The 18,853-nt window shown below is 26.2% G+C and overlaps 1 protein-coding gene across 1 annotated transcript; it reads right to left on the bottom strand.

Annotated features, from left to right (window-relative positions):
- Nucleotides 1-436: 436 nt before the first annotated feature.
- LOC113551939 (mitochondrial glutamate carrier 1-like) lies at nucleotides 437-5,789 on the bottom strand. Its single transcript, XM_026954531.1, has 8 exons — nucleotides 5,373-5,789; nucleotides 2,819-2,845; nucleotides 2,300-2,434; nucleotides 2,092-2,238; nucleotides 1,890-2,026; nucleotides 1,498-1,683; nucleotides 1,281-1,437; nucleotides 437-1,212 (listed from the first exon to the last, which is right to left on the bottom strand). Exons 1-8 carry the CDS (start codon nucleotides 5,405-5,407, stop codon nucleotides 1,071-1,073), a joined length of 966 nt encoding a protein of 321 aa, XP_026810332.1. The 5' UTR covers nucleotides 5,408-5,789; the 3' UTR covers nucleotides 437-1,070.
- Nucleotides 5,790-18,853: the final 13,064 nt, after the last annotated feature.

The raw sequence follows: 18,853 nt of genomic DNA, 5'->3' as shown, positions 1-18,853 counted from the left end.
ACCTAGAGTTTAGCATAAATGTTTATATTTCTTAAAAGAAATATAATTTGTATTTTTTCTGATAATTTATAGAGAAATCAAAGAAACTGATTCAGTGATTAATTTTTTTTATGTTCTTAAATATATAATATAATAATAATAATACAAATATATAATATAGTGATAAACTGATAAGTTATAATGTCAGTATGTCACAGAGTAAGATATTTACTAGAAATAAAAACATTTATAGTGCTTGTACTTATCTATAGAAAAATTCTAATAAGTCAATATCCATTTATAATTCTTACTTTGCTAAAGCAATACATAATTCAATAAAAAACACAGTTAAATATTATGTCATATCTCTGTTTTATAATTCAAATTAATAGGTTTCAAGTTTAATAATGTTTATAGCATTATAGCAAACGTGACATAATTATAAACAAAAACAGAATTAATTAGTTAATAAAGTTAATTGTCAAATTTATTATAGATTTTAGACATCATTAAAATAATTACAACAAGTATAACACTACATCATTAATATTGGTAAGTAAAGTAAAAAATTTGGCATTAACATATAATCACGGTTACATTGGACACGGAATGCATGACAGCATAGGTAATATTTAAGTACACAAAGAAGATAATGTTCATAAACAATCACAGTTAATTTCAACCTTAACATTAGTAACATATATTTAAATGATTGTTTTCATCTAAGTTTCCTACTTTTAAATATTATTTATAATAATAGTATAATAAATGATTTCTTTTTCATAAAAATATTATAGTACAACTAAATATGTAAATTGTTTAAGCCAACAAAAAATAATAGAACAAAAAAAAATCATAACAACCCTGAACTGTTATTGGCCTCTGAATTAAATAATTGAACAAATATAATTTAGTGAAATTTGGTAAATGGTTTGCCACCATAGGTACTAAATTTGAAATTCGTATAAGTATATAACTATGCCTCAGAAATATGTGAAAACGCAAAAATGAGCTAACAATAATACTGTGTAAGGATAAAAGTGAACTAATTGCAGATACATTTTTATTGCTTTACACTGAATATTGTCTCTTTATTTGTTCACACCCATAATTCTTTCAGCTACCCCTAAATAATAAATAGTTTGTGCGATACCAAACAGTGGTGCAATCACTATCATTCGACATGCACCACCTCTGAAGAATGCCAAGGGACCTTCATTACGTAATGTTTTCCTAAAATATAAATTTATTTTATAATAATATTAAATTACTTAATTTATTTAAAAATATTACTATCTTACATAAAACAGTCAACAACTCCTTTATATTCAACTTCTGCATCAGACTTTTTAATTGCTTGCAATCTAGTTTTAATTACATCAATTGGATTTACAGCTAAAGCAGCACTTGAACCAGCTACACAACCTGACACAAATGAACACCAAAATACTGCATCACCTGATAAACAAAAATCATAAATTATGTTTAATGTTCATATGAAAAAAATAAAAAATATACCAGAGCCATCTTTTTTACGTGGTCCTAATGCATTTAGTCGAGCAAACATTGGAAAATAAATAATAGAAAATGTTACATCACGCATTCCAGTAGCTCCCACACCGCGGTAAAGACCTAATAATCCTTTTGAAGCAACTAATTCACGTGCCAATGAAGTAGCTGATACTTTTGGCACAGTTTTTCCTTCTAAAAAAAGAAGAGATTTTATGAAAAAAATATAAAATAATTCCCTATAGTAAAAATTGACTAATAGAAAGATTTAATTTTTTTTTTTTATCTAATGATACAAATAAACCAATATTCAATAATATTTAAATTTAATAACAAACATCAATTTTCAGTATATTCACAAAAAAAAAAAAAATTATAATAATAACAATAATTGAAAATACCTAATTTAGCTTGTGCAGCAACTCGTCCTGCATCTTGCATTTGAATTTTCAATAATTCCATTGGAGTGGTAACAACAATTTGAAAAAGCCCAGCACCTGCACCGGCCAACATTTCGCGCATTAACGTTAAAGGCTTCCTTAAAAATTAGAGTTTTTAACATGTTTCTTCTGTTCTATTCAATTATTTTTATGTAATACATACCCAGACGGTGCCAACCAATGCCGAAATTGGTCATTAGCTGCTAATTTAATGGCTTTTTCTGGCGTAATTAATAAAATATTTACGGCAGATCCTCGGTACATTCCAAAATATCCTTCAGAAGCATATGTTTTTCGAAATGCATCAAACCTATTAATTTGTTTAAAATATTAAAATATTATAAAGTTAATTATTATGTTTGTAGTCTTACATTGATCTATACATGAAAGATCCATCGGGACCTGGCTTTTGATTTTGAAGTCTTGTTTTAACCAAATCCAGTGGGAAAACTATGGTTACTCCAATTATACCAGCTATACCTCCATTTATTATTTTAGGTAATAATCTAAGAATATACATTTGAGTATTTAATATTTATACTATGTTATAAATAAAGAAAATTAGGCAAGTATATAATTTGATGCTAAATATTAATAATATATTACAAAAAACTAATGATTATATTATTAAACAAATTAAATACAACCTATGTAATAATTTAAATAAATATTAAATTATAGAAATCTTAAAAAATATCTACTAGAATATTTGGTTCATATAGTACACAATTTCAATATTAACTAGAGTCTATATTCATTAGTTTTAATACAAATTAATAAATTATTATATTATTTTTTTGTATTAAAGAAAAAATAATACAAAACTCCTATAAATAATGAATATTAAATTATTTAAAGTAAATTTAAAATATAAATAAAAAAATACTCACGAAAAACGTTCAGAAGGTGCAAGTTTTCTGAAAAAAAAAATATATATTTATTTATTTGGTTAACATGATAATATTATACAAAGGACAATATAAAATTGTATACAAGTAGATTAAGTAAAAACATAAAATTATAATTTAAATTAAGAATAGTAAGGTAATGAGTAACAATAACTTAGCTAATTTTAGTTTTTAAATAAGAAAAGATGTATATTTATTCATCTAAGTGTAATTTGGAAGGAAGAATTGAATGGGCTTAGTATCCTCAACTTTAATAATGAGTTATGAGTATAGATACTAAATAATCAAAGATAAAAAGTTAAGATATTTTCACTCCTATAATTTAAATTGTTTATGGTTATTTGATCAATACCCTCGATTGTTCATTGAAATTTAAACCTTATTCATCAACATTATACTTATAGAATATAAGAATTAGTAGGTATGACAAAGGAATATTATTTAATTTGTAAGAATAAATAAGATTATATGTTGCATCAGGTTTGGTTAACTAGTAATAATTAATTAGTAATTATTCCAAAATTCATATTCAACTACAATTAAAATGTTCAGACATATTTTAAAATTAACAATATTAATTGGATGACAAAACTGAATGTATGAGATATATTGCTTCAATTAGTTAGTTATGTTAATATAATATATTATAACATAATTTATTATAGTAGATTATTATACTGCAACAAGCTATGTTTTATTAAAATATAATAGAAAAATAAAAAATAATGATGAATGCTGAAAAATACAAATTAAATTGACCTTTGTTGGTAAAATATATGAGAAAACAAAATGAAGTATTAAAAGACTATAAGTAATACAACAGTCAATTTTATACAAATAATACCATTTCAATATTCAAATTAATGTAACAGGTGGTTTGATTTTTTTTTATCAAAACACTAACAATTCAACAAATATGATAGTTTCTTTTAAAAATAAACAGTCCCTACAGCCATTATTAATCCATAATATAAAATCTATTATAGTTAATTAATAAGTAATGGTTATAAAAATTTACTATTTCCTATAAGGTAAGTTAAATGATTATGTTACTGAATAAATAGGTAGGTTATAATATGTACTACCTAATACATTTTCCGTAATAGAAATTTCTAATATAAAAGGAAATACATTTAATAGACATTTCTCATCTAAATAGCAAGATAGTTTTATCAGAAAGTGATTAACCATTAATTAATCTATAGTAGCTTTATACAATGTATAAATTAACTACCTAATTATATTTATGATTTAACTATTAAGAAATCTGTTTTAGATTTTATTTTGGAAATTTATTAAGCATTTTGCTTTTAAATTATTTAAACAAGTAGATATCTTCATACGTAAAAAAATCTATCTATTGAAATTAATACTATAATTTGATTATACAGAGTATACTTAATGCTATTAATAGTAATATTAAAGGTATCTATAAAATACTATATAATGATAGATAGATAAAAGTGATAATTTAAATTGAATGAACTATGAAAAAATGATAATAATCAAAATAACTGTTATAATAGATAAAAATGCAAAGGTCAATTTGGTAAAATTGATCTTAGAAATACCAATATTGATAATTCATTATAAATTCACAAATGAAATTATGTATAATTATATTTTTAAAAAATAAGATTTAAAATTTGTAAGCTATCGGCAAATGTAATAAAGAATTCATGATCTTTAAAACTATCAAGACACTTTGTATTATACCTACCTAACTATACAATTTTATATAAATGCAAACAATATATATTTTTTTAATGCTCGTTTACCAAATAAAATCATAGATATGAGATACTTATGTGGTAATTTGAAGTAGGTATTAATGCCTTAACGATAGTTAACTTGTTTTGTTCATTAGAATAATCGACAATCATTTTTAACATATGTGTATGAGATAAGGTAAACTTCTATTTTAATAATATTTAAATATAAATATAAAGTGGAAGAGCTGAAATATAGTTTTACTATTAGAATCCAACTAATTTTAATATTCATTTAAATTTATATTTTTAGAAATATTTAACTTAAACGGGCTAACCGAACATCAGAATGCTAATTAAACACAACAAATATAAGCTTATTTCAATAATATAAGTTATATTTTATTTTGCTAGGTGTTATGGTTATCTATTTAGTAGATAATCATGCTAGGTACTTACCCGAAATCAAAACGTAAATTTTTTAATATATTTATTTTTGATTTTAATACATTACTTAGGCATATATATTTAGAATTTGGGGATTAATGCGAAACACATAAATATATTATTTTAAAATACAACATTCTGTAACTTCCAATTTTTTAATATAGACCATATTTACATCATTAACGAATGAACTGGGATGGATCACAGGAATCAATGTAGGTATGTACTTATACGAGAACAAATATTGCTCTATGTATGTGATTTTAATAATTATAATAGTCATTCGATTAAACCTACCCACACAACCGTTTATTGTTTTATGTTTGTAACCTAACGTAGTTCGGTTATATTAGTCAGTATTCCGTAACAATACTACTTACATTACTTCCGATTGGACGGTATTAGACGATGTCATGGCGAGTTAGAACTTTAGAAGACGCCGATCAGCAGCAAGCCACAATATGCGTTGAATGGTGACTGTCGACTGACGTCTGAGGTCTGATGATTGACGACTGTTGTAGTGTTCTCGTCGACATAAAATACACAGACCGACCGCAAAAAGCCGCAGCGAGCGACGAACTAAAGTACTAACGTAACCATGAACCGTCGACCGCCCGCGGCCGAGATTATAATATTATAGTAGGTGTCAACTGTGGTCGAGGCGAGGAAAAGTAATGATAAAATAATACACCACTATAATTCTTTTAATAATTGGCATCAATTGTAACCGATATAATTCGTTTGTCCATCGGCGTTGTACTTGGCAATCGATATGCTTGTATGTAAATTAATAGTTTACTATGCAATGATAACGTACAAAATAATAATATGTTCTAAAGATAATGATAATAAACGTGACACGCGTCACAGAATATAACACGCGTACCTATGAGTAATTTACTCAGTGATTCTACCGCAGAACAATAGTTCTACGGATATTTGAATATTTCTTTATCTATGCGATAACCCGTGAATTCTATTTTGTTTTCTGCAGATATAGATAGATAGTGTGTCGATTGCCGATCATTATATGATTTTATGAACCTATTATAGAATCCACTAGGGTACTTGGCCACTAGTCAATATAACTATGAAAATATATATTTAATGAGTATAGCCACAATTGCAGCGGTGCTATGATACTATCGTACCAAAAATTTTACTAGCCAATAAAAAATCAAGGGTGGGGCTATTGCCCCTACCTGCCCTCCCACCAAATGAGGCCACTGATGCCTTAATAATTATTATAACTCCATTTGTCAGGCGGCCGTTCATCATAAATATACAAATATAAAATAATAAATCTCAAGGGGAGCAGGGTAAAGTTCGAAATATCAAAACTTATGAAAATTCTTTAAAAAATTTAAAAAATTGATAAATAATTTGAATGCTTAAAATTTAAATAATTAGAGTAGTGAAAATACAAAGGTGCATATCAACAAACTACAATAATGAATAAATTATTTTTTTTCAAATCTGCTATTAAAATTTGTTTAATATTACTAGACATCTATGCTATTAAACGTTTACATTAAAAGATCTTTTTTATTGATCAAATTGTTATGGGATTTATTTAGGTACTTAACATTTAATTCGTAAAAACCAAATTGTAAAATAAAATTACCTTAAAATTAAATATTAACAAGTCGATAGCTTATGATGTTAAGGTCTCGTTTCCAAAAACCAAATGCGTTATAATTATAAATAGGTAACATACTAACATCGCAAACCCAAATACCCAATATTGTACTTGTACATATTATACAATATGTTAATTACATATCTAAAGTACGTCCATCGTCCATGGTATTAGTGCATTACCAATACAATAATACAAACTTATTAAACTTATTTTTATAAAGGCAAAATTACACTTTTAACAATATTTTTAGCTCAAAATAAGCTGCGGTTCTAAGCGCCTAAGCACCCTCTGGCACCCTCGTGGACTGCGTGTGCTACAATGGCGATGTTATTGTTTTAAAACATACTTTTGAATTTTATACATTTATAATTTATATAGTATATTATACTATATAATGCTCACCACGTATTGTAATTATTGTAGCCCAAGCTAGCATGTATTTACTATTTATGCGGCTTCATAGCTAACTCATAATTGAACTACGATACATTTATTTATAATATATATATTGATTAATTAGTAATTAAATCTCATCTGAGTTCAGAAAATAAACTGCCAGCTTCATTGACAACTAGTTTATATATATTTAGCAATATAAATAGGTATATTTGTATAGGTATTTTATTTAAAATAATATTAATTTAATTAAAATTTATTTTTTTATTCAGCTCTAAAACAGGTGTCCTAATAAATAATTATAATAAAAAGGTATAAAGTGGTAATGTTCTGCTATACACCTATACAGTTGGTGACGAGTAGGTCACTTTTATATAGGTGTGTTGAATTTGAATTTAAATCTAATTTTAAAGATATAATTCGTTTTAAAAAGAAAACTATTCTAAGCAGAGACTGTATATTATTTACGTTCAGTGGCGTAGTTACGGTGGGGGGGGGGTGGCACAAAGGGGGTGCTTGCCCTTCCAACCTCCCCTGAAAATTAACATTTAAACAAAATTTGGTAATTTAAAAAGACTTTTTAAAAATTTTTATTAAAAAACACTATTAAAGCACGCAAATATAATTGACTATAAAGAGCTAAAAATGAATTAAAAGTATTTGAAAATTATACCATTTATAGAAAAAATGATAGTATAAATACTTAGTAATATTTTAAATTTTACGGCTATTCGTTTTTGAATTATAAGAATATAAAAAATCACTTATGTTGAAAACTGGTTGGCGTATAAGATTAAGAACATCATGATTTTAGAGGAATTGTAGCCTATGGTTAATAAAATCCAAATGTGTACAATCACATATTCACATGCAAACATTTGTATTTTATTATAAGACACAAATACCTACGTAACCAATGCGTCAGTAAATTAGTAAAATATGAAATTTCAAATTTACATGAAATAGAAATAAAATACACAATAGTTAGTAAATAAAAATATGTGTAAATTCAATGTTTTAAGTAAAGTAATAGACACATTTACATTTACATTACCAGATCCAAACAAGAAGAAAGAACACGAGAAACGCTCTTCTAGACCCACTATGCTGGGTCCAGGCCTAAGATAAATATTTTGTTTTACTTTTTGTCAATTAAACTTTTATATAATATTTGTGTCAACCTTTTACTTACGCGATTTAAACATTTAATTTTATTTATAAAAGATTTAATTTTACTTTTACTTGCATAGTGTACATAAATAGACTTTTTGTAATTATTTTCTCCATTGTATTTTATATTTTTATGTTATTATTCCATGTCTATGTATTTTTTTGATCAAGTAATTTTATGTTATGGTTAGACCAATTAATGTATTCAGAATTATTAATGTATATATTGACTACAAAAATAAAGATACTAATGCATTTTATAGATGATTCAAATTGTTTATACTAATTAGGTATATTCGTTACTTTATCTTTAAATATGGAAAAAATTAATAACATAGACCAGGAGCAGCGCTACACGAGGTCCAGGGTGGGCAAATATCCTCGCTCCCCACGTTTGATTTTGCCCCTACATTGCCCCCCTCCCCTATAATATAATATTAAAAAGTTGAAGTTATATTGTAGTACATTTATAATAATAATAAGCTAAGTATAGTTTTTGATTATTTATTTAAAAATATAACATGTTATACCCAAAATATTTTTAGCAATACTTTTCTGAAAATATGGTATAAACAAATTAATGGGTGATCGAGCATACATAAATTCCTCCCCCCCCACAAACAGGTTGGGTTAGGAAAAATATCTGGCGCCGACACTGACATTAATTTCTTTATAATAATATGTCTATAATGCTTGCAATAATATTCTAGTGAGTCACATTCGGAGTAACTGATATTCGTAATTTGTAGTAATTTATTCGATGAAATCACTTTTCGTGCTATCTATGGTGTTATTCATGGTTACGTACCACCTAGATCCCGCATCAAGTAGATCCACGTACATCAACTGAATCCATGGATACCCAGATATTGGCGGTAATTTTAAAAACTTATCTAAAAAAATACTTAAATAACAATTTAAATTTTAAAAATATTATGAAATGTAAGTAAGTTACATGGCGTTAGTAAAATCTCTAATTCCATTAATTATGATATTAGATTCGATGTTTTAAATAAGTATAGTAATGTTTCATTATATTCTAATATACACGATACATGAATTATCGATTATGTTAATGTAGAATTTATTTATAATTTTAAAAGAACTTTTTGAAATAATGAGTGTTTTATGATAAAAAAATCACTGTGTATAATAATTTTTCACAGTTAAAAAAATTGTTATTTTTTGCTAAATTTTCATTTAGAGTGGTAGATTACCGAAAATGGAGAACGGGTTTTATTATTTGGGGTCTTGTTAGATTCACTTAGTCCAGGAGAAGTGCTGTTAAAATTTTCAGAACTTTATCTTCAATCGTTAACTCACTACAAAGGTATAAAACTGAAAAACATAAAAAAAACTCCCAATAAAATGTGTTTTAATTTATTTTTAAAAGCTCTGTAGTGAATTAATTATAAAATATAAAGTTCTGAAATCGTAGCCCCCTCAACTTTTTCAATAGATTTCCGCCTATGCCTATAATACATCAGAGTAAACCGTAGGCCCATAGTAGATAATAAAATAATCTCGCATTTCATATAGATATTTTATAAACACGAAAAAACGAACATTGCTAACGATAGAACTATCCATTTATCAATTGTTGCTATTTAAAAACACTAATAAAGCACGCAAATATAATCGTCTATAAAGAGCTCAAAATGAATTACAATTATTTGAAAACTATACCATTTATAGAAAAAATGATAAAATAAATACTTAGTAAACATTCTTAATTTTACGGCTATTCGTTTTTGAATTTTAAGAAAATAAAAAATCACTTTTGTTGAAAACTGATTAGTGTAAAAGATTAAGAACATAATGATTCTAGAGGAATTGTAGTCTATGGTTAATAAAATCCAAATGTGTACAATCACATACTCACATGCAAACATTTGTATTTTATTATAAGACACAAATACCAATGTAACCAATGCGTCAGTAAATTAGTAAAATATGAAGTTTAAAATTTACATGAAATAAAAATAAAATACACAATAGTTAGTAAATAAAAATATGTGTAAATTCAATGTTTTAAGTAAACTAATTGATACATACAATATTTCTGGTAATATTATAACTTGACCTGCTTTTGTTAGTGTCTTTGTAAAATAAGAACTAATATAATAACTACTTGGAGTCTTTTTGTAACAAGTCAGAGAATATTTTTTTTTTCAAAACTGTTTTATTGTTATACTCAATAAAACGTTAATATTTCTCGTTTCTTGATATAAATAACTATTTAATTGGTATTTAATAAAAAAAAAAAATGTATGCAAGGTAACTATAAGATAAGAAATTTGTAATTTTCCACACCACCTTTATTATTAAACGACGCACAATAACATTGTCCGTATTGTTTAATAACTTTATGAGGTATTACACGAGGCGCGTTTTTTTTATTGTGGTGTCCCCAGTAGGCCTAATCCACATCGTAAGTGAGAACGCATCACATGCAGGGGCGTATTTAGGTAGGGGCTTTGGGTACCGTCACAACAAATGTGTGCCATAGAGTTATAGAATACTATAGTATTTATACAACACGGTGTTCTATGGTATTAAAAATTTCACCTTTGCGCGGTGTAGAAGTTTTTTAGTTTTTTTTTTCTAGGGGAGAGGCGGCAAAATATGTCTTGCCCTTATTCTAAAATTCCTAAATACGCCACTGATCATATGAATGCATTCAAATAATAAAAAAAATTATACAATAACTTAAACTATGTAGATATCAATAATACTATAAGGAAACCTAGGAATAAAAATATGATTTTCGCTATTGTACATGTTACAAAAACGGGTAATGTGTATGATATGTGTGTTGCCGGCCGGCGATAGTCAATGTGTTGAATGAATAGATGAGAGATGAGCGCTGACGCGTAAGGGTACAACTAAATAAAAATTATTATAATATATTAATATAATAACCTAACCTAACCTATACTATAATACAAACACATCCTGGCAACACTTGATATTAAGATGAGCTGCCAATCTTCCTCCGGGTTGAAACGAAACAGAGTGCCGACACATTTCCCATCAGCTTGGTGACAAATTCTTCTTCACTAATAAATATAAATATTATATATTTATATATAGCATACTGTACCTACTACGATTCTAAAAATTATTATATAATAGTATAATACAAACAAATCCTTTCGACAGTTGATTATCAGCTGAATTTCTTTTTGCTGCTGCCAAACGTCCTCCGTGTTGAAATACAACAATCAACTTTGCTGCCAATCTTCCTCCGGGTTGAAACGAAGCAGAGTGCCGACACATTTCCGATCAGCTTGGTGACAAATTCTTCTTCACTAATAAATATAAATATTATATATTTATATACAGTATACTGTACCTATTCTAAAAAATATTAAATAATACAAACAATTCCTTTCGACAGTTGATTATCAGTTGAATTTCTTTTTGCCGCTGCCAAGCGTTCTCCGTGTTGAAACGAAGCCCAATGCCGACACATTTTCCATCAGTTCAATGACAAATTCATCGTCGGTGAGTAGTCCATGATCCAGCTAAATGTTTGGTTCCTATAAAACTACAAACTAATGTGCAGATTAAATGCAAGTAGAAAAAACAATTTTAATATTTCAGAAATATGTGTTGGTGTTCTTTTATTTTTGAATTTAAATTAATTTTAAATTTTATATTCATAATTTATCAGTTAAAAATGTAAAAAAGAACTAAGAAGATTATAGTTTATTGCAGTTTAACTTTCTGTGCGGTGGCCACCTTTTAAATTCCTCGCTCTCTTTTATAAGAAAGTTAAACAACACAATAACTATAAAAAATATAAATTTAAACATACACAAAGATGAACTAGCTATGTAATAAGAAAAAAATTGGTAATTTATCAACGTATTATTGAAATAAAAAGAACACCTAAAACCGTAGTACAGTATATTATCTGAAAAAAAATCATAAAAGTTAAATATAATTTAAGTAAATATTCATAATATACTGTACTACTGTTCAAAAAATTATAGTATTAAACAAACACAGCCTTGTGACACTTGTTATTCAGATGATCTTCTTATTGATGCTGCCAATCGTCCTCCGAGTTGAAATTATATAAGGATATAGCGTAATTATTTCAGTTTTTTTGTTTTTCCGATATTATGGCAAGATCTGAAATTTTTTGTTTTATTTTACTATTTACCACTCAAAGTACCAAATAGATCATATTTGCTACAAGAATTCATGACAAACAAAAAATAAACTACATAATTGTAAAATCATTATACATTTTTCGTTACGGTCAGGATCTAAGGTGTATTTAACGACGACTTTATTTTATTCTTGGCAATTTCATCATTAATGCATGGTCGGTAACCTTTTTGAACTCTCATGCCATATTCACAAATTAAAAACAGTTTGCGGACCAGATAGAAATAAAAATTTTATATTCTTAAATTATTTACTATAGAAAAAAATATTGTCTAGAACTTTAATAGAATAAAATATAAATAAAAAAAAAAATGTCAGTGTTTTAGAATTTAAAACGGGTCGTATATACAATAACCCGCCGGTTGCCCACAACTTCATTGTACTGGACAATGGGAAATAAAATATAGGTCTGTCATCGGGGTAACAGCTTGTAGAAGTCAATAAATATTTATTTTATGTATAAATAGTAAATGTATAACTACCCCAAAATTATAGGACAATTAACCTACGTAAGTATCCTTCGACGCTTTTCAGCGAAATCAGGCTGTGCCATATTAAAGTTCAAACATGCACTGTCAACGAAGAAACAGCTAGTTTGTTTCTTCATTCGTCTTCTTTACGCTTCGGAATGGAATTATTGGAATATTTTATGAAAATGAGAGTAATTGTCATGTACTGAAGGCTGTTGTTTGACGACTGTTTAATAAAATTATTAGAATTGTTCATCGTCTCCTACAAATGACAACGATTGTTGTTTGCCATGGATGATAAATATTATAATAATGTTTTTTTTATAGAACTCTTTGTGATTTTATAGGATTTATTATTATATTTCAGCTGTCTAACATACGAAACTTTTGGTATCTAATTAGTGCATTATACATTGAAAATTGAAAATTGTACAAATTCTTTATAGTGACATATAAATGCTATACAGCATTTTACGATTTGGCTTAACTAAATGATTAATAATTTTAAAAATTTATAAAAGTTTAATCATTCAATTAATATTACATACCAAATAATTAATAGATTATGATCTACGTATTATAAAGAAGGACTTACAAAATCAAAAAAATCAATTTCTAAATACAAGCAGTTATTCACATTTAATTTGTTATACACAAATTCCGTTTCGGTACCGTCCTGTTTAGGAATAATACATACCTAGTCATACTAATTTTTACCGATTTTAAAATAATCAATAGGTTCTAATGTTAATATGCTCAGATAATTTATGATATTAATATGTATATAATAAATGCGTCTATTTATGGTGTTATGCTATTGTTATTTTATCCTTTTAGTTTATTGTCAAAATATTTTTATAATTATAATATGTATAAGAAATGCAAACATTAACATATGGAATAATTGTCAATTAACTACAGTTATTCGTTTTTAAATTACAACAAAGTCGGTTGAGCAGAAATAGTTATCACAGAAACATGAAATTAATGAGTTTTGTTAGGGATAAAATAAAATTATATTAGTCAGGTAATCGGCCAGTTAAAAATGAAAAATGCTATTTATTCAATTAATATAAATATAAATTATTATATAAAATGTGTCTGGTAATATACTAATATGACGATTATGAATTTTCGGTTTTACGTATTTTATGCATCGCGCGTTCGGGAATAAAGTATGCATACGTATACAGCCGGCGGGTAACAGATTGTCCGGTGCAATAAGTATGTATTTATTTTGTGTCTAAAAAAGTAAATTAAAGCTCCAAAAGTATAGAAAATCAAACTCACGTAAACATCGATTTTTTTTTGTGAAACTTAGTTGTGTCGTATTTAATGTCCATACGTTCAGTAACCACATCGCCGACCCAGGAACACCTCTACTCGTCCGTCTTTACCGCGTTTCGAATTGAAGATATTTCATAAAAATAAGCTGAACAGAACGGCTTAATGCGTGTAAAATATTATATATATTAAAGTACGGTTTAACGATTTGTAAGTCTATTTTTTTTCTTCGTTAAAATTATTGTAACTGTCAATTGTCTCCGACGAATAGCGAAGATTGATGATTGCCATAGATGATAGATTAATATGATAGATCCATATCCATAGATTATAAACTGTTTTATTATATTGTAATATTATTATTAGCCAGACATTTAAATTTATTCGGGAGTCTTCTGTTCGAGAGACTCAATTGTGTACTTATACAAATTTTTATGCACGACAAGGCAGAGGACGGGGTAGATTGTATAGATGTTGTTCAGTACATTGAGACTAGACTAATTCAACGTTTTTGCCATTGGCATCGCATAAATTAGTAATTAGTTGTTGTTATCGATATTTTTCGCCCGTATTATTATTGAATGATGTATATTAATGTAAAAGTATAATACAAAATATTATAATATTATCAATAATCAATATTAACTATCATAATTATTTTCAAAATAGATAAAAATATTAAATTATACTAGAATTTTCTTCAAATTTTTTTATTGCTTTACTACTTTTTTTATGGTGAGTCGCCGTCTCAAAGACCCCTGACGAGCCGCCACTGCAGTTGTTAATAATTTTATGGCATAAACAGCTTAAAACTAATCTACATAATATTTTGAATACTTCTCTGTTAGTGTTAAATAATAATACACGAATTGGTGTCTTTAAATAATATATTTGTTATAACTTAAAACAAAATTGATAACTATACTTATAATCGTTATTTTTCGTTAAAATATCCAGTTTCGTCAATATTCAAATTTGGTATATGAACTAACAATAACGCCGAACACGGGTATGAACTGGGGAAAATTCCCCAGAAATATTTTTGGGTGGGTGGGTGATAATCAAAAATAGTTTGTTATGCAGTATCCTGTATGTTTATAGTTAGAAATAAATATAGTACCATTCGAACGTAACTAACTAAATATTTTTTTTAGTAGGTGGATCTAACACCAGCATTTTTTCTCCATAACATGAAATATAGATTGGCGCCACTGCACTTATGACTAACCTCTGAGACTGGGAGTGAGAAGATGAATAAAGTTAAAACTTTTAAGCAATAATAATAATACAATAGTAGCTATAGTTATATAGCTATACTAAGTTATATACTACTATTACTTTTGTTTTTGTAAGAACCAATGTAAAAATGAATTCTAAAGACATTTAATTTACGCTTATTTTTCATTTCACTATATGTCTATATTGTATACCAATGATTACAAATATTGACTATCGATACGTGAAATCACAATCATTCTACCTAGTATACCTACTGAATGTACTGCTTAATTTGTTGTTCTTACCGTAATAAAAATATTATTTGTGTATTGAAATATCGAAGTGATTGAGAGCTAAACGCTATTAAGTTAAATAGTAGTTTCAAGGGGATTTTAAATTAGTTAGGTTCGACATAATAAGAATTAAGAATCTACTGTAATTTACATTTGTACATTTTGTAAAAATTCATCTATTTTGCATCCTGTGGTTGCGACTGCAATGAAATGTGGGCTGCTTCTTAGAACCGTATAAACGATGGCCGATGACCTTAAATTAGTTATTATATACGTTTGTCTATCCATAGACTACTTACCTAATCAATTCAGTCTTGTAAAAGACACTTTTTAAAGAGCCCAGATACAGATAAATAAATAATTATTTTAAAACGTACTTAAAATACATAAATATTCAATAAAAAAATATATTCAAGTACAAATAGAGATATTTAAAAAAATGATTTATGTAGGTACCTATTATACTCGAAATACTTTCAAATTGTGTTTATAAAAATGTATTAAATTAACTAAATCAATGAAATTATACTTTTAGTATTTTCATATTTTACATTAATTGTAGGTATACAAATATAGGCATTATATTATTATATTATATAGGTATTTTATTATTATATTATTATATATTATTTCATACCTATATCATCATTTGGTGTAACTTTTAATTACATATCTGTTTCATTGCTCAAGGTGTTTAAATATTTTCGGATGGGTCATATAAAAAAATATATTTACCGGTAACGCTTTTAATTTAAAAAATTATTAAATTCTTCAAAAATATTTTTTAAATTAATTTAAATCGCTTAAAAATAATCTTTGTTTTAAAAAAATATATTTTGTATCGTTATAATATTATTTTTTTTTTTTTATTATTTTGAACGACAAACATAGATTTTAATTTCATATTCCGAAGCAGAATAGGTTTTAGAATATTTATAATAATTCATTACATAAAAATGGAGTTTTGAATGAATATAGTTTACAAGTTATAAAAATTTAAGATTAAAAATATAGAGTAGAATAGTACCCAGAAAAATGTTAGTTCATTACTCCACGATTCCACTACTTATCAAACAAGCACTTGAAGCACTTAAGATGCACTCCGGAGATGGAGACATCTGAGTCAATAATCGCAGAGGAATTGCCGGAAATGATAATTAAACGCGGAAGCTCTAAGTCTGACAAATCCAAGAAGTCTAGCAAATCTAAGAAGTCCAGCAAGAACAGTAGGAAATTATATAGGTATATAGAAAGTAAAAATGTTATCACTAGGGTTAAAATGTTATGATTTTGCATATTTTTTTAGGTTGTTTAATAGCTTTTATTCTTGTATATAAATATGTATACACCTATGATACCTATATTCAAAATATTAAAATTTAATTTTACATATAATAGCATACTTTACCATTTTTTTTATTTATAAGTGCATAGTTTGTGTTTTTTCTGTTTTTAAGCTCATATTTAAAGGTTGGTTGTTAATGTAAAATGCTGAAAAGTACCGTAATTTTATATTTTATTAATTAAATTTGATAAAAGCTATATTATCTGATTTTTACAAATTATCTCCTATTTATTATTATTGAGAATTCAATATGGTTATATACAGTAAATAAGGTACCTACTTAAATATAATTTTGGATAACTCTCATCAATTATCACAATTATGAATCAAAACTGCGAGCCATTACAATTTTATCAAATATATTAATAGAACATATAATAATTTGTTGATGGTATTTGCTATTTAGTCTACGACAGTACGACCGATGTAGAGTACCTAGTTTCTGTAAGTGATTTTTCTTTTAATAGATTTGAATACGTATTAGCACCAAATAGACGAAGATTTACAACTGAAAATTTAACAAGCAATAATGATAATCAATCAACACAACTTTTTTTTTAATGTATTTTTCTTATATTTAATTTAATTTTATATAATAAATAAGACAATTCAAAAATGTAATACACAATAGTTAATATAAGGCGCGAGCACGTAAAAATAGTATTGAGTCAATTGATTTATATTCTATTAATAATTAAATTTATCTCTATATATTTATTGCATTGCTTTATTTTTAATGCATATTTTTAAAATTTTCATGTATATTTTATTGTTTTTTAGTGCATAAGTGCATACAAATTTATACATTTTTTAGTGTATAAAAATCATTCTTACCGTAGTTATTACTTTTCATACTTTTATATTATATGAGCCTCTCTTTAAAATGCAAATTTTGCAAAATCCTTTCTGAGTGTAAACTTACATTATAGCATTTATAGGGTTTAAGGTACTGTTAAAAATTCAACTTTTAAGCTATTATTATAGTTTAGGATATACAACAGTACTACACTTTAATTATCCATCAGTTAGTATAAAGATTTATTTTATAAATACATTATATATACGTTTATATATACAGGGTTTGGAACTTAAAGCACTTAAAAACACCAAAATAAGCGCTAAAATATGCATTTTAAATATTAATTATTCAAATATTAGTATTAATATTCAGTAGTAAAAATAAAATAAATACATAAAAAATCTAGAAATTATTAAAAAGAAAAATATTGCTTAAAATATTGAATAAATCAGTACTATTTCTTGATAATAGGCACCTTTTCAATTTTTGAACTTTATTCGTGAATCATGAACTAAATAAATATAGGAAAAATTAAAAATTATATTTTACATTTAAATTAATAGATGCATTATTTTATATTTTTGTCTTACCTTCATTATTATTTGTTACATTAGATAATTAAATTAAATGTTTTCACAAGCTAAAAATAGCAAAAACATAAGAATATACGATTGCATAAATATATTTTTTTTCTATAAGATTTTTAATGTTGGTTGCTTAAAGTTGCAAAAAAGATTCTAAATATTGGCTCAAGTCCGACGTCGATCAGAGAAAGTCAAGGGGCTACGTTAAGTTGGCCTCCCAGTTTAAGTTCCTTGATTTTGGTGAGTAGTGTAGTATAGATATTCAGTGCCGAATTAAGAGATTTGGTGTCCCTAGGCCCATATAACATAGCGCCCTTAAAAAAACATATTTGTTTATCAACAAGTAACAAAAACATTTTGCTTTAATATACTTATAAAAAACTTCTTGCATAGCTTGTTTACACAATTTATTTTTTTTAAACATAATTTAGTTAAATTAAAAATTATATAAAATTCAAAAAAACAATTACTATACTATTAA

The sequence above is a fragment of the Rhopalosiphum maidis genome, chromosome 2, assembly GCF_003676215.2.
Source record: "Rhopalosiphum maidis isolate BTI-1 chromosome 2, ASM367621v3, whole genome shotgun sequence".
NCBI classification, from domain to species: domain Eukaryota; kingdom Metazoa; phylum Arthropoda; class Insecta; order Hemiptera; family Aphididae; genus Rhopalosiphum; species Rhopalosiphum maidis.
This window is presented reverse-complemented; position numbering and strand designations above follow the sequence as displayed.

Coding starts and splice junctions, on each gene's coding strand:
- LOC113551939 (XM_026954531.1), bottom strand. CDS start 5,407: ATGACATCGTCTAATACCGTCCAATCGGAAGTAAT. Junction 2,846..5,372: donor ACCGTCCAATCGGAAGTAAT/GTAAGTAGTATT, acceptor TTTTTTTTTCAG/AAAACTTGCACCTTCTGAAC. Junction 1,213..1,280: donor GGAGTTGTTGACTGTTTTAT/GTAAGATAGTAA, acceptor TTTATATTTTAG/GAAAACATTACGTAATGAAG.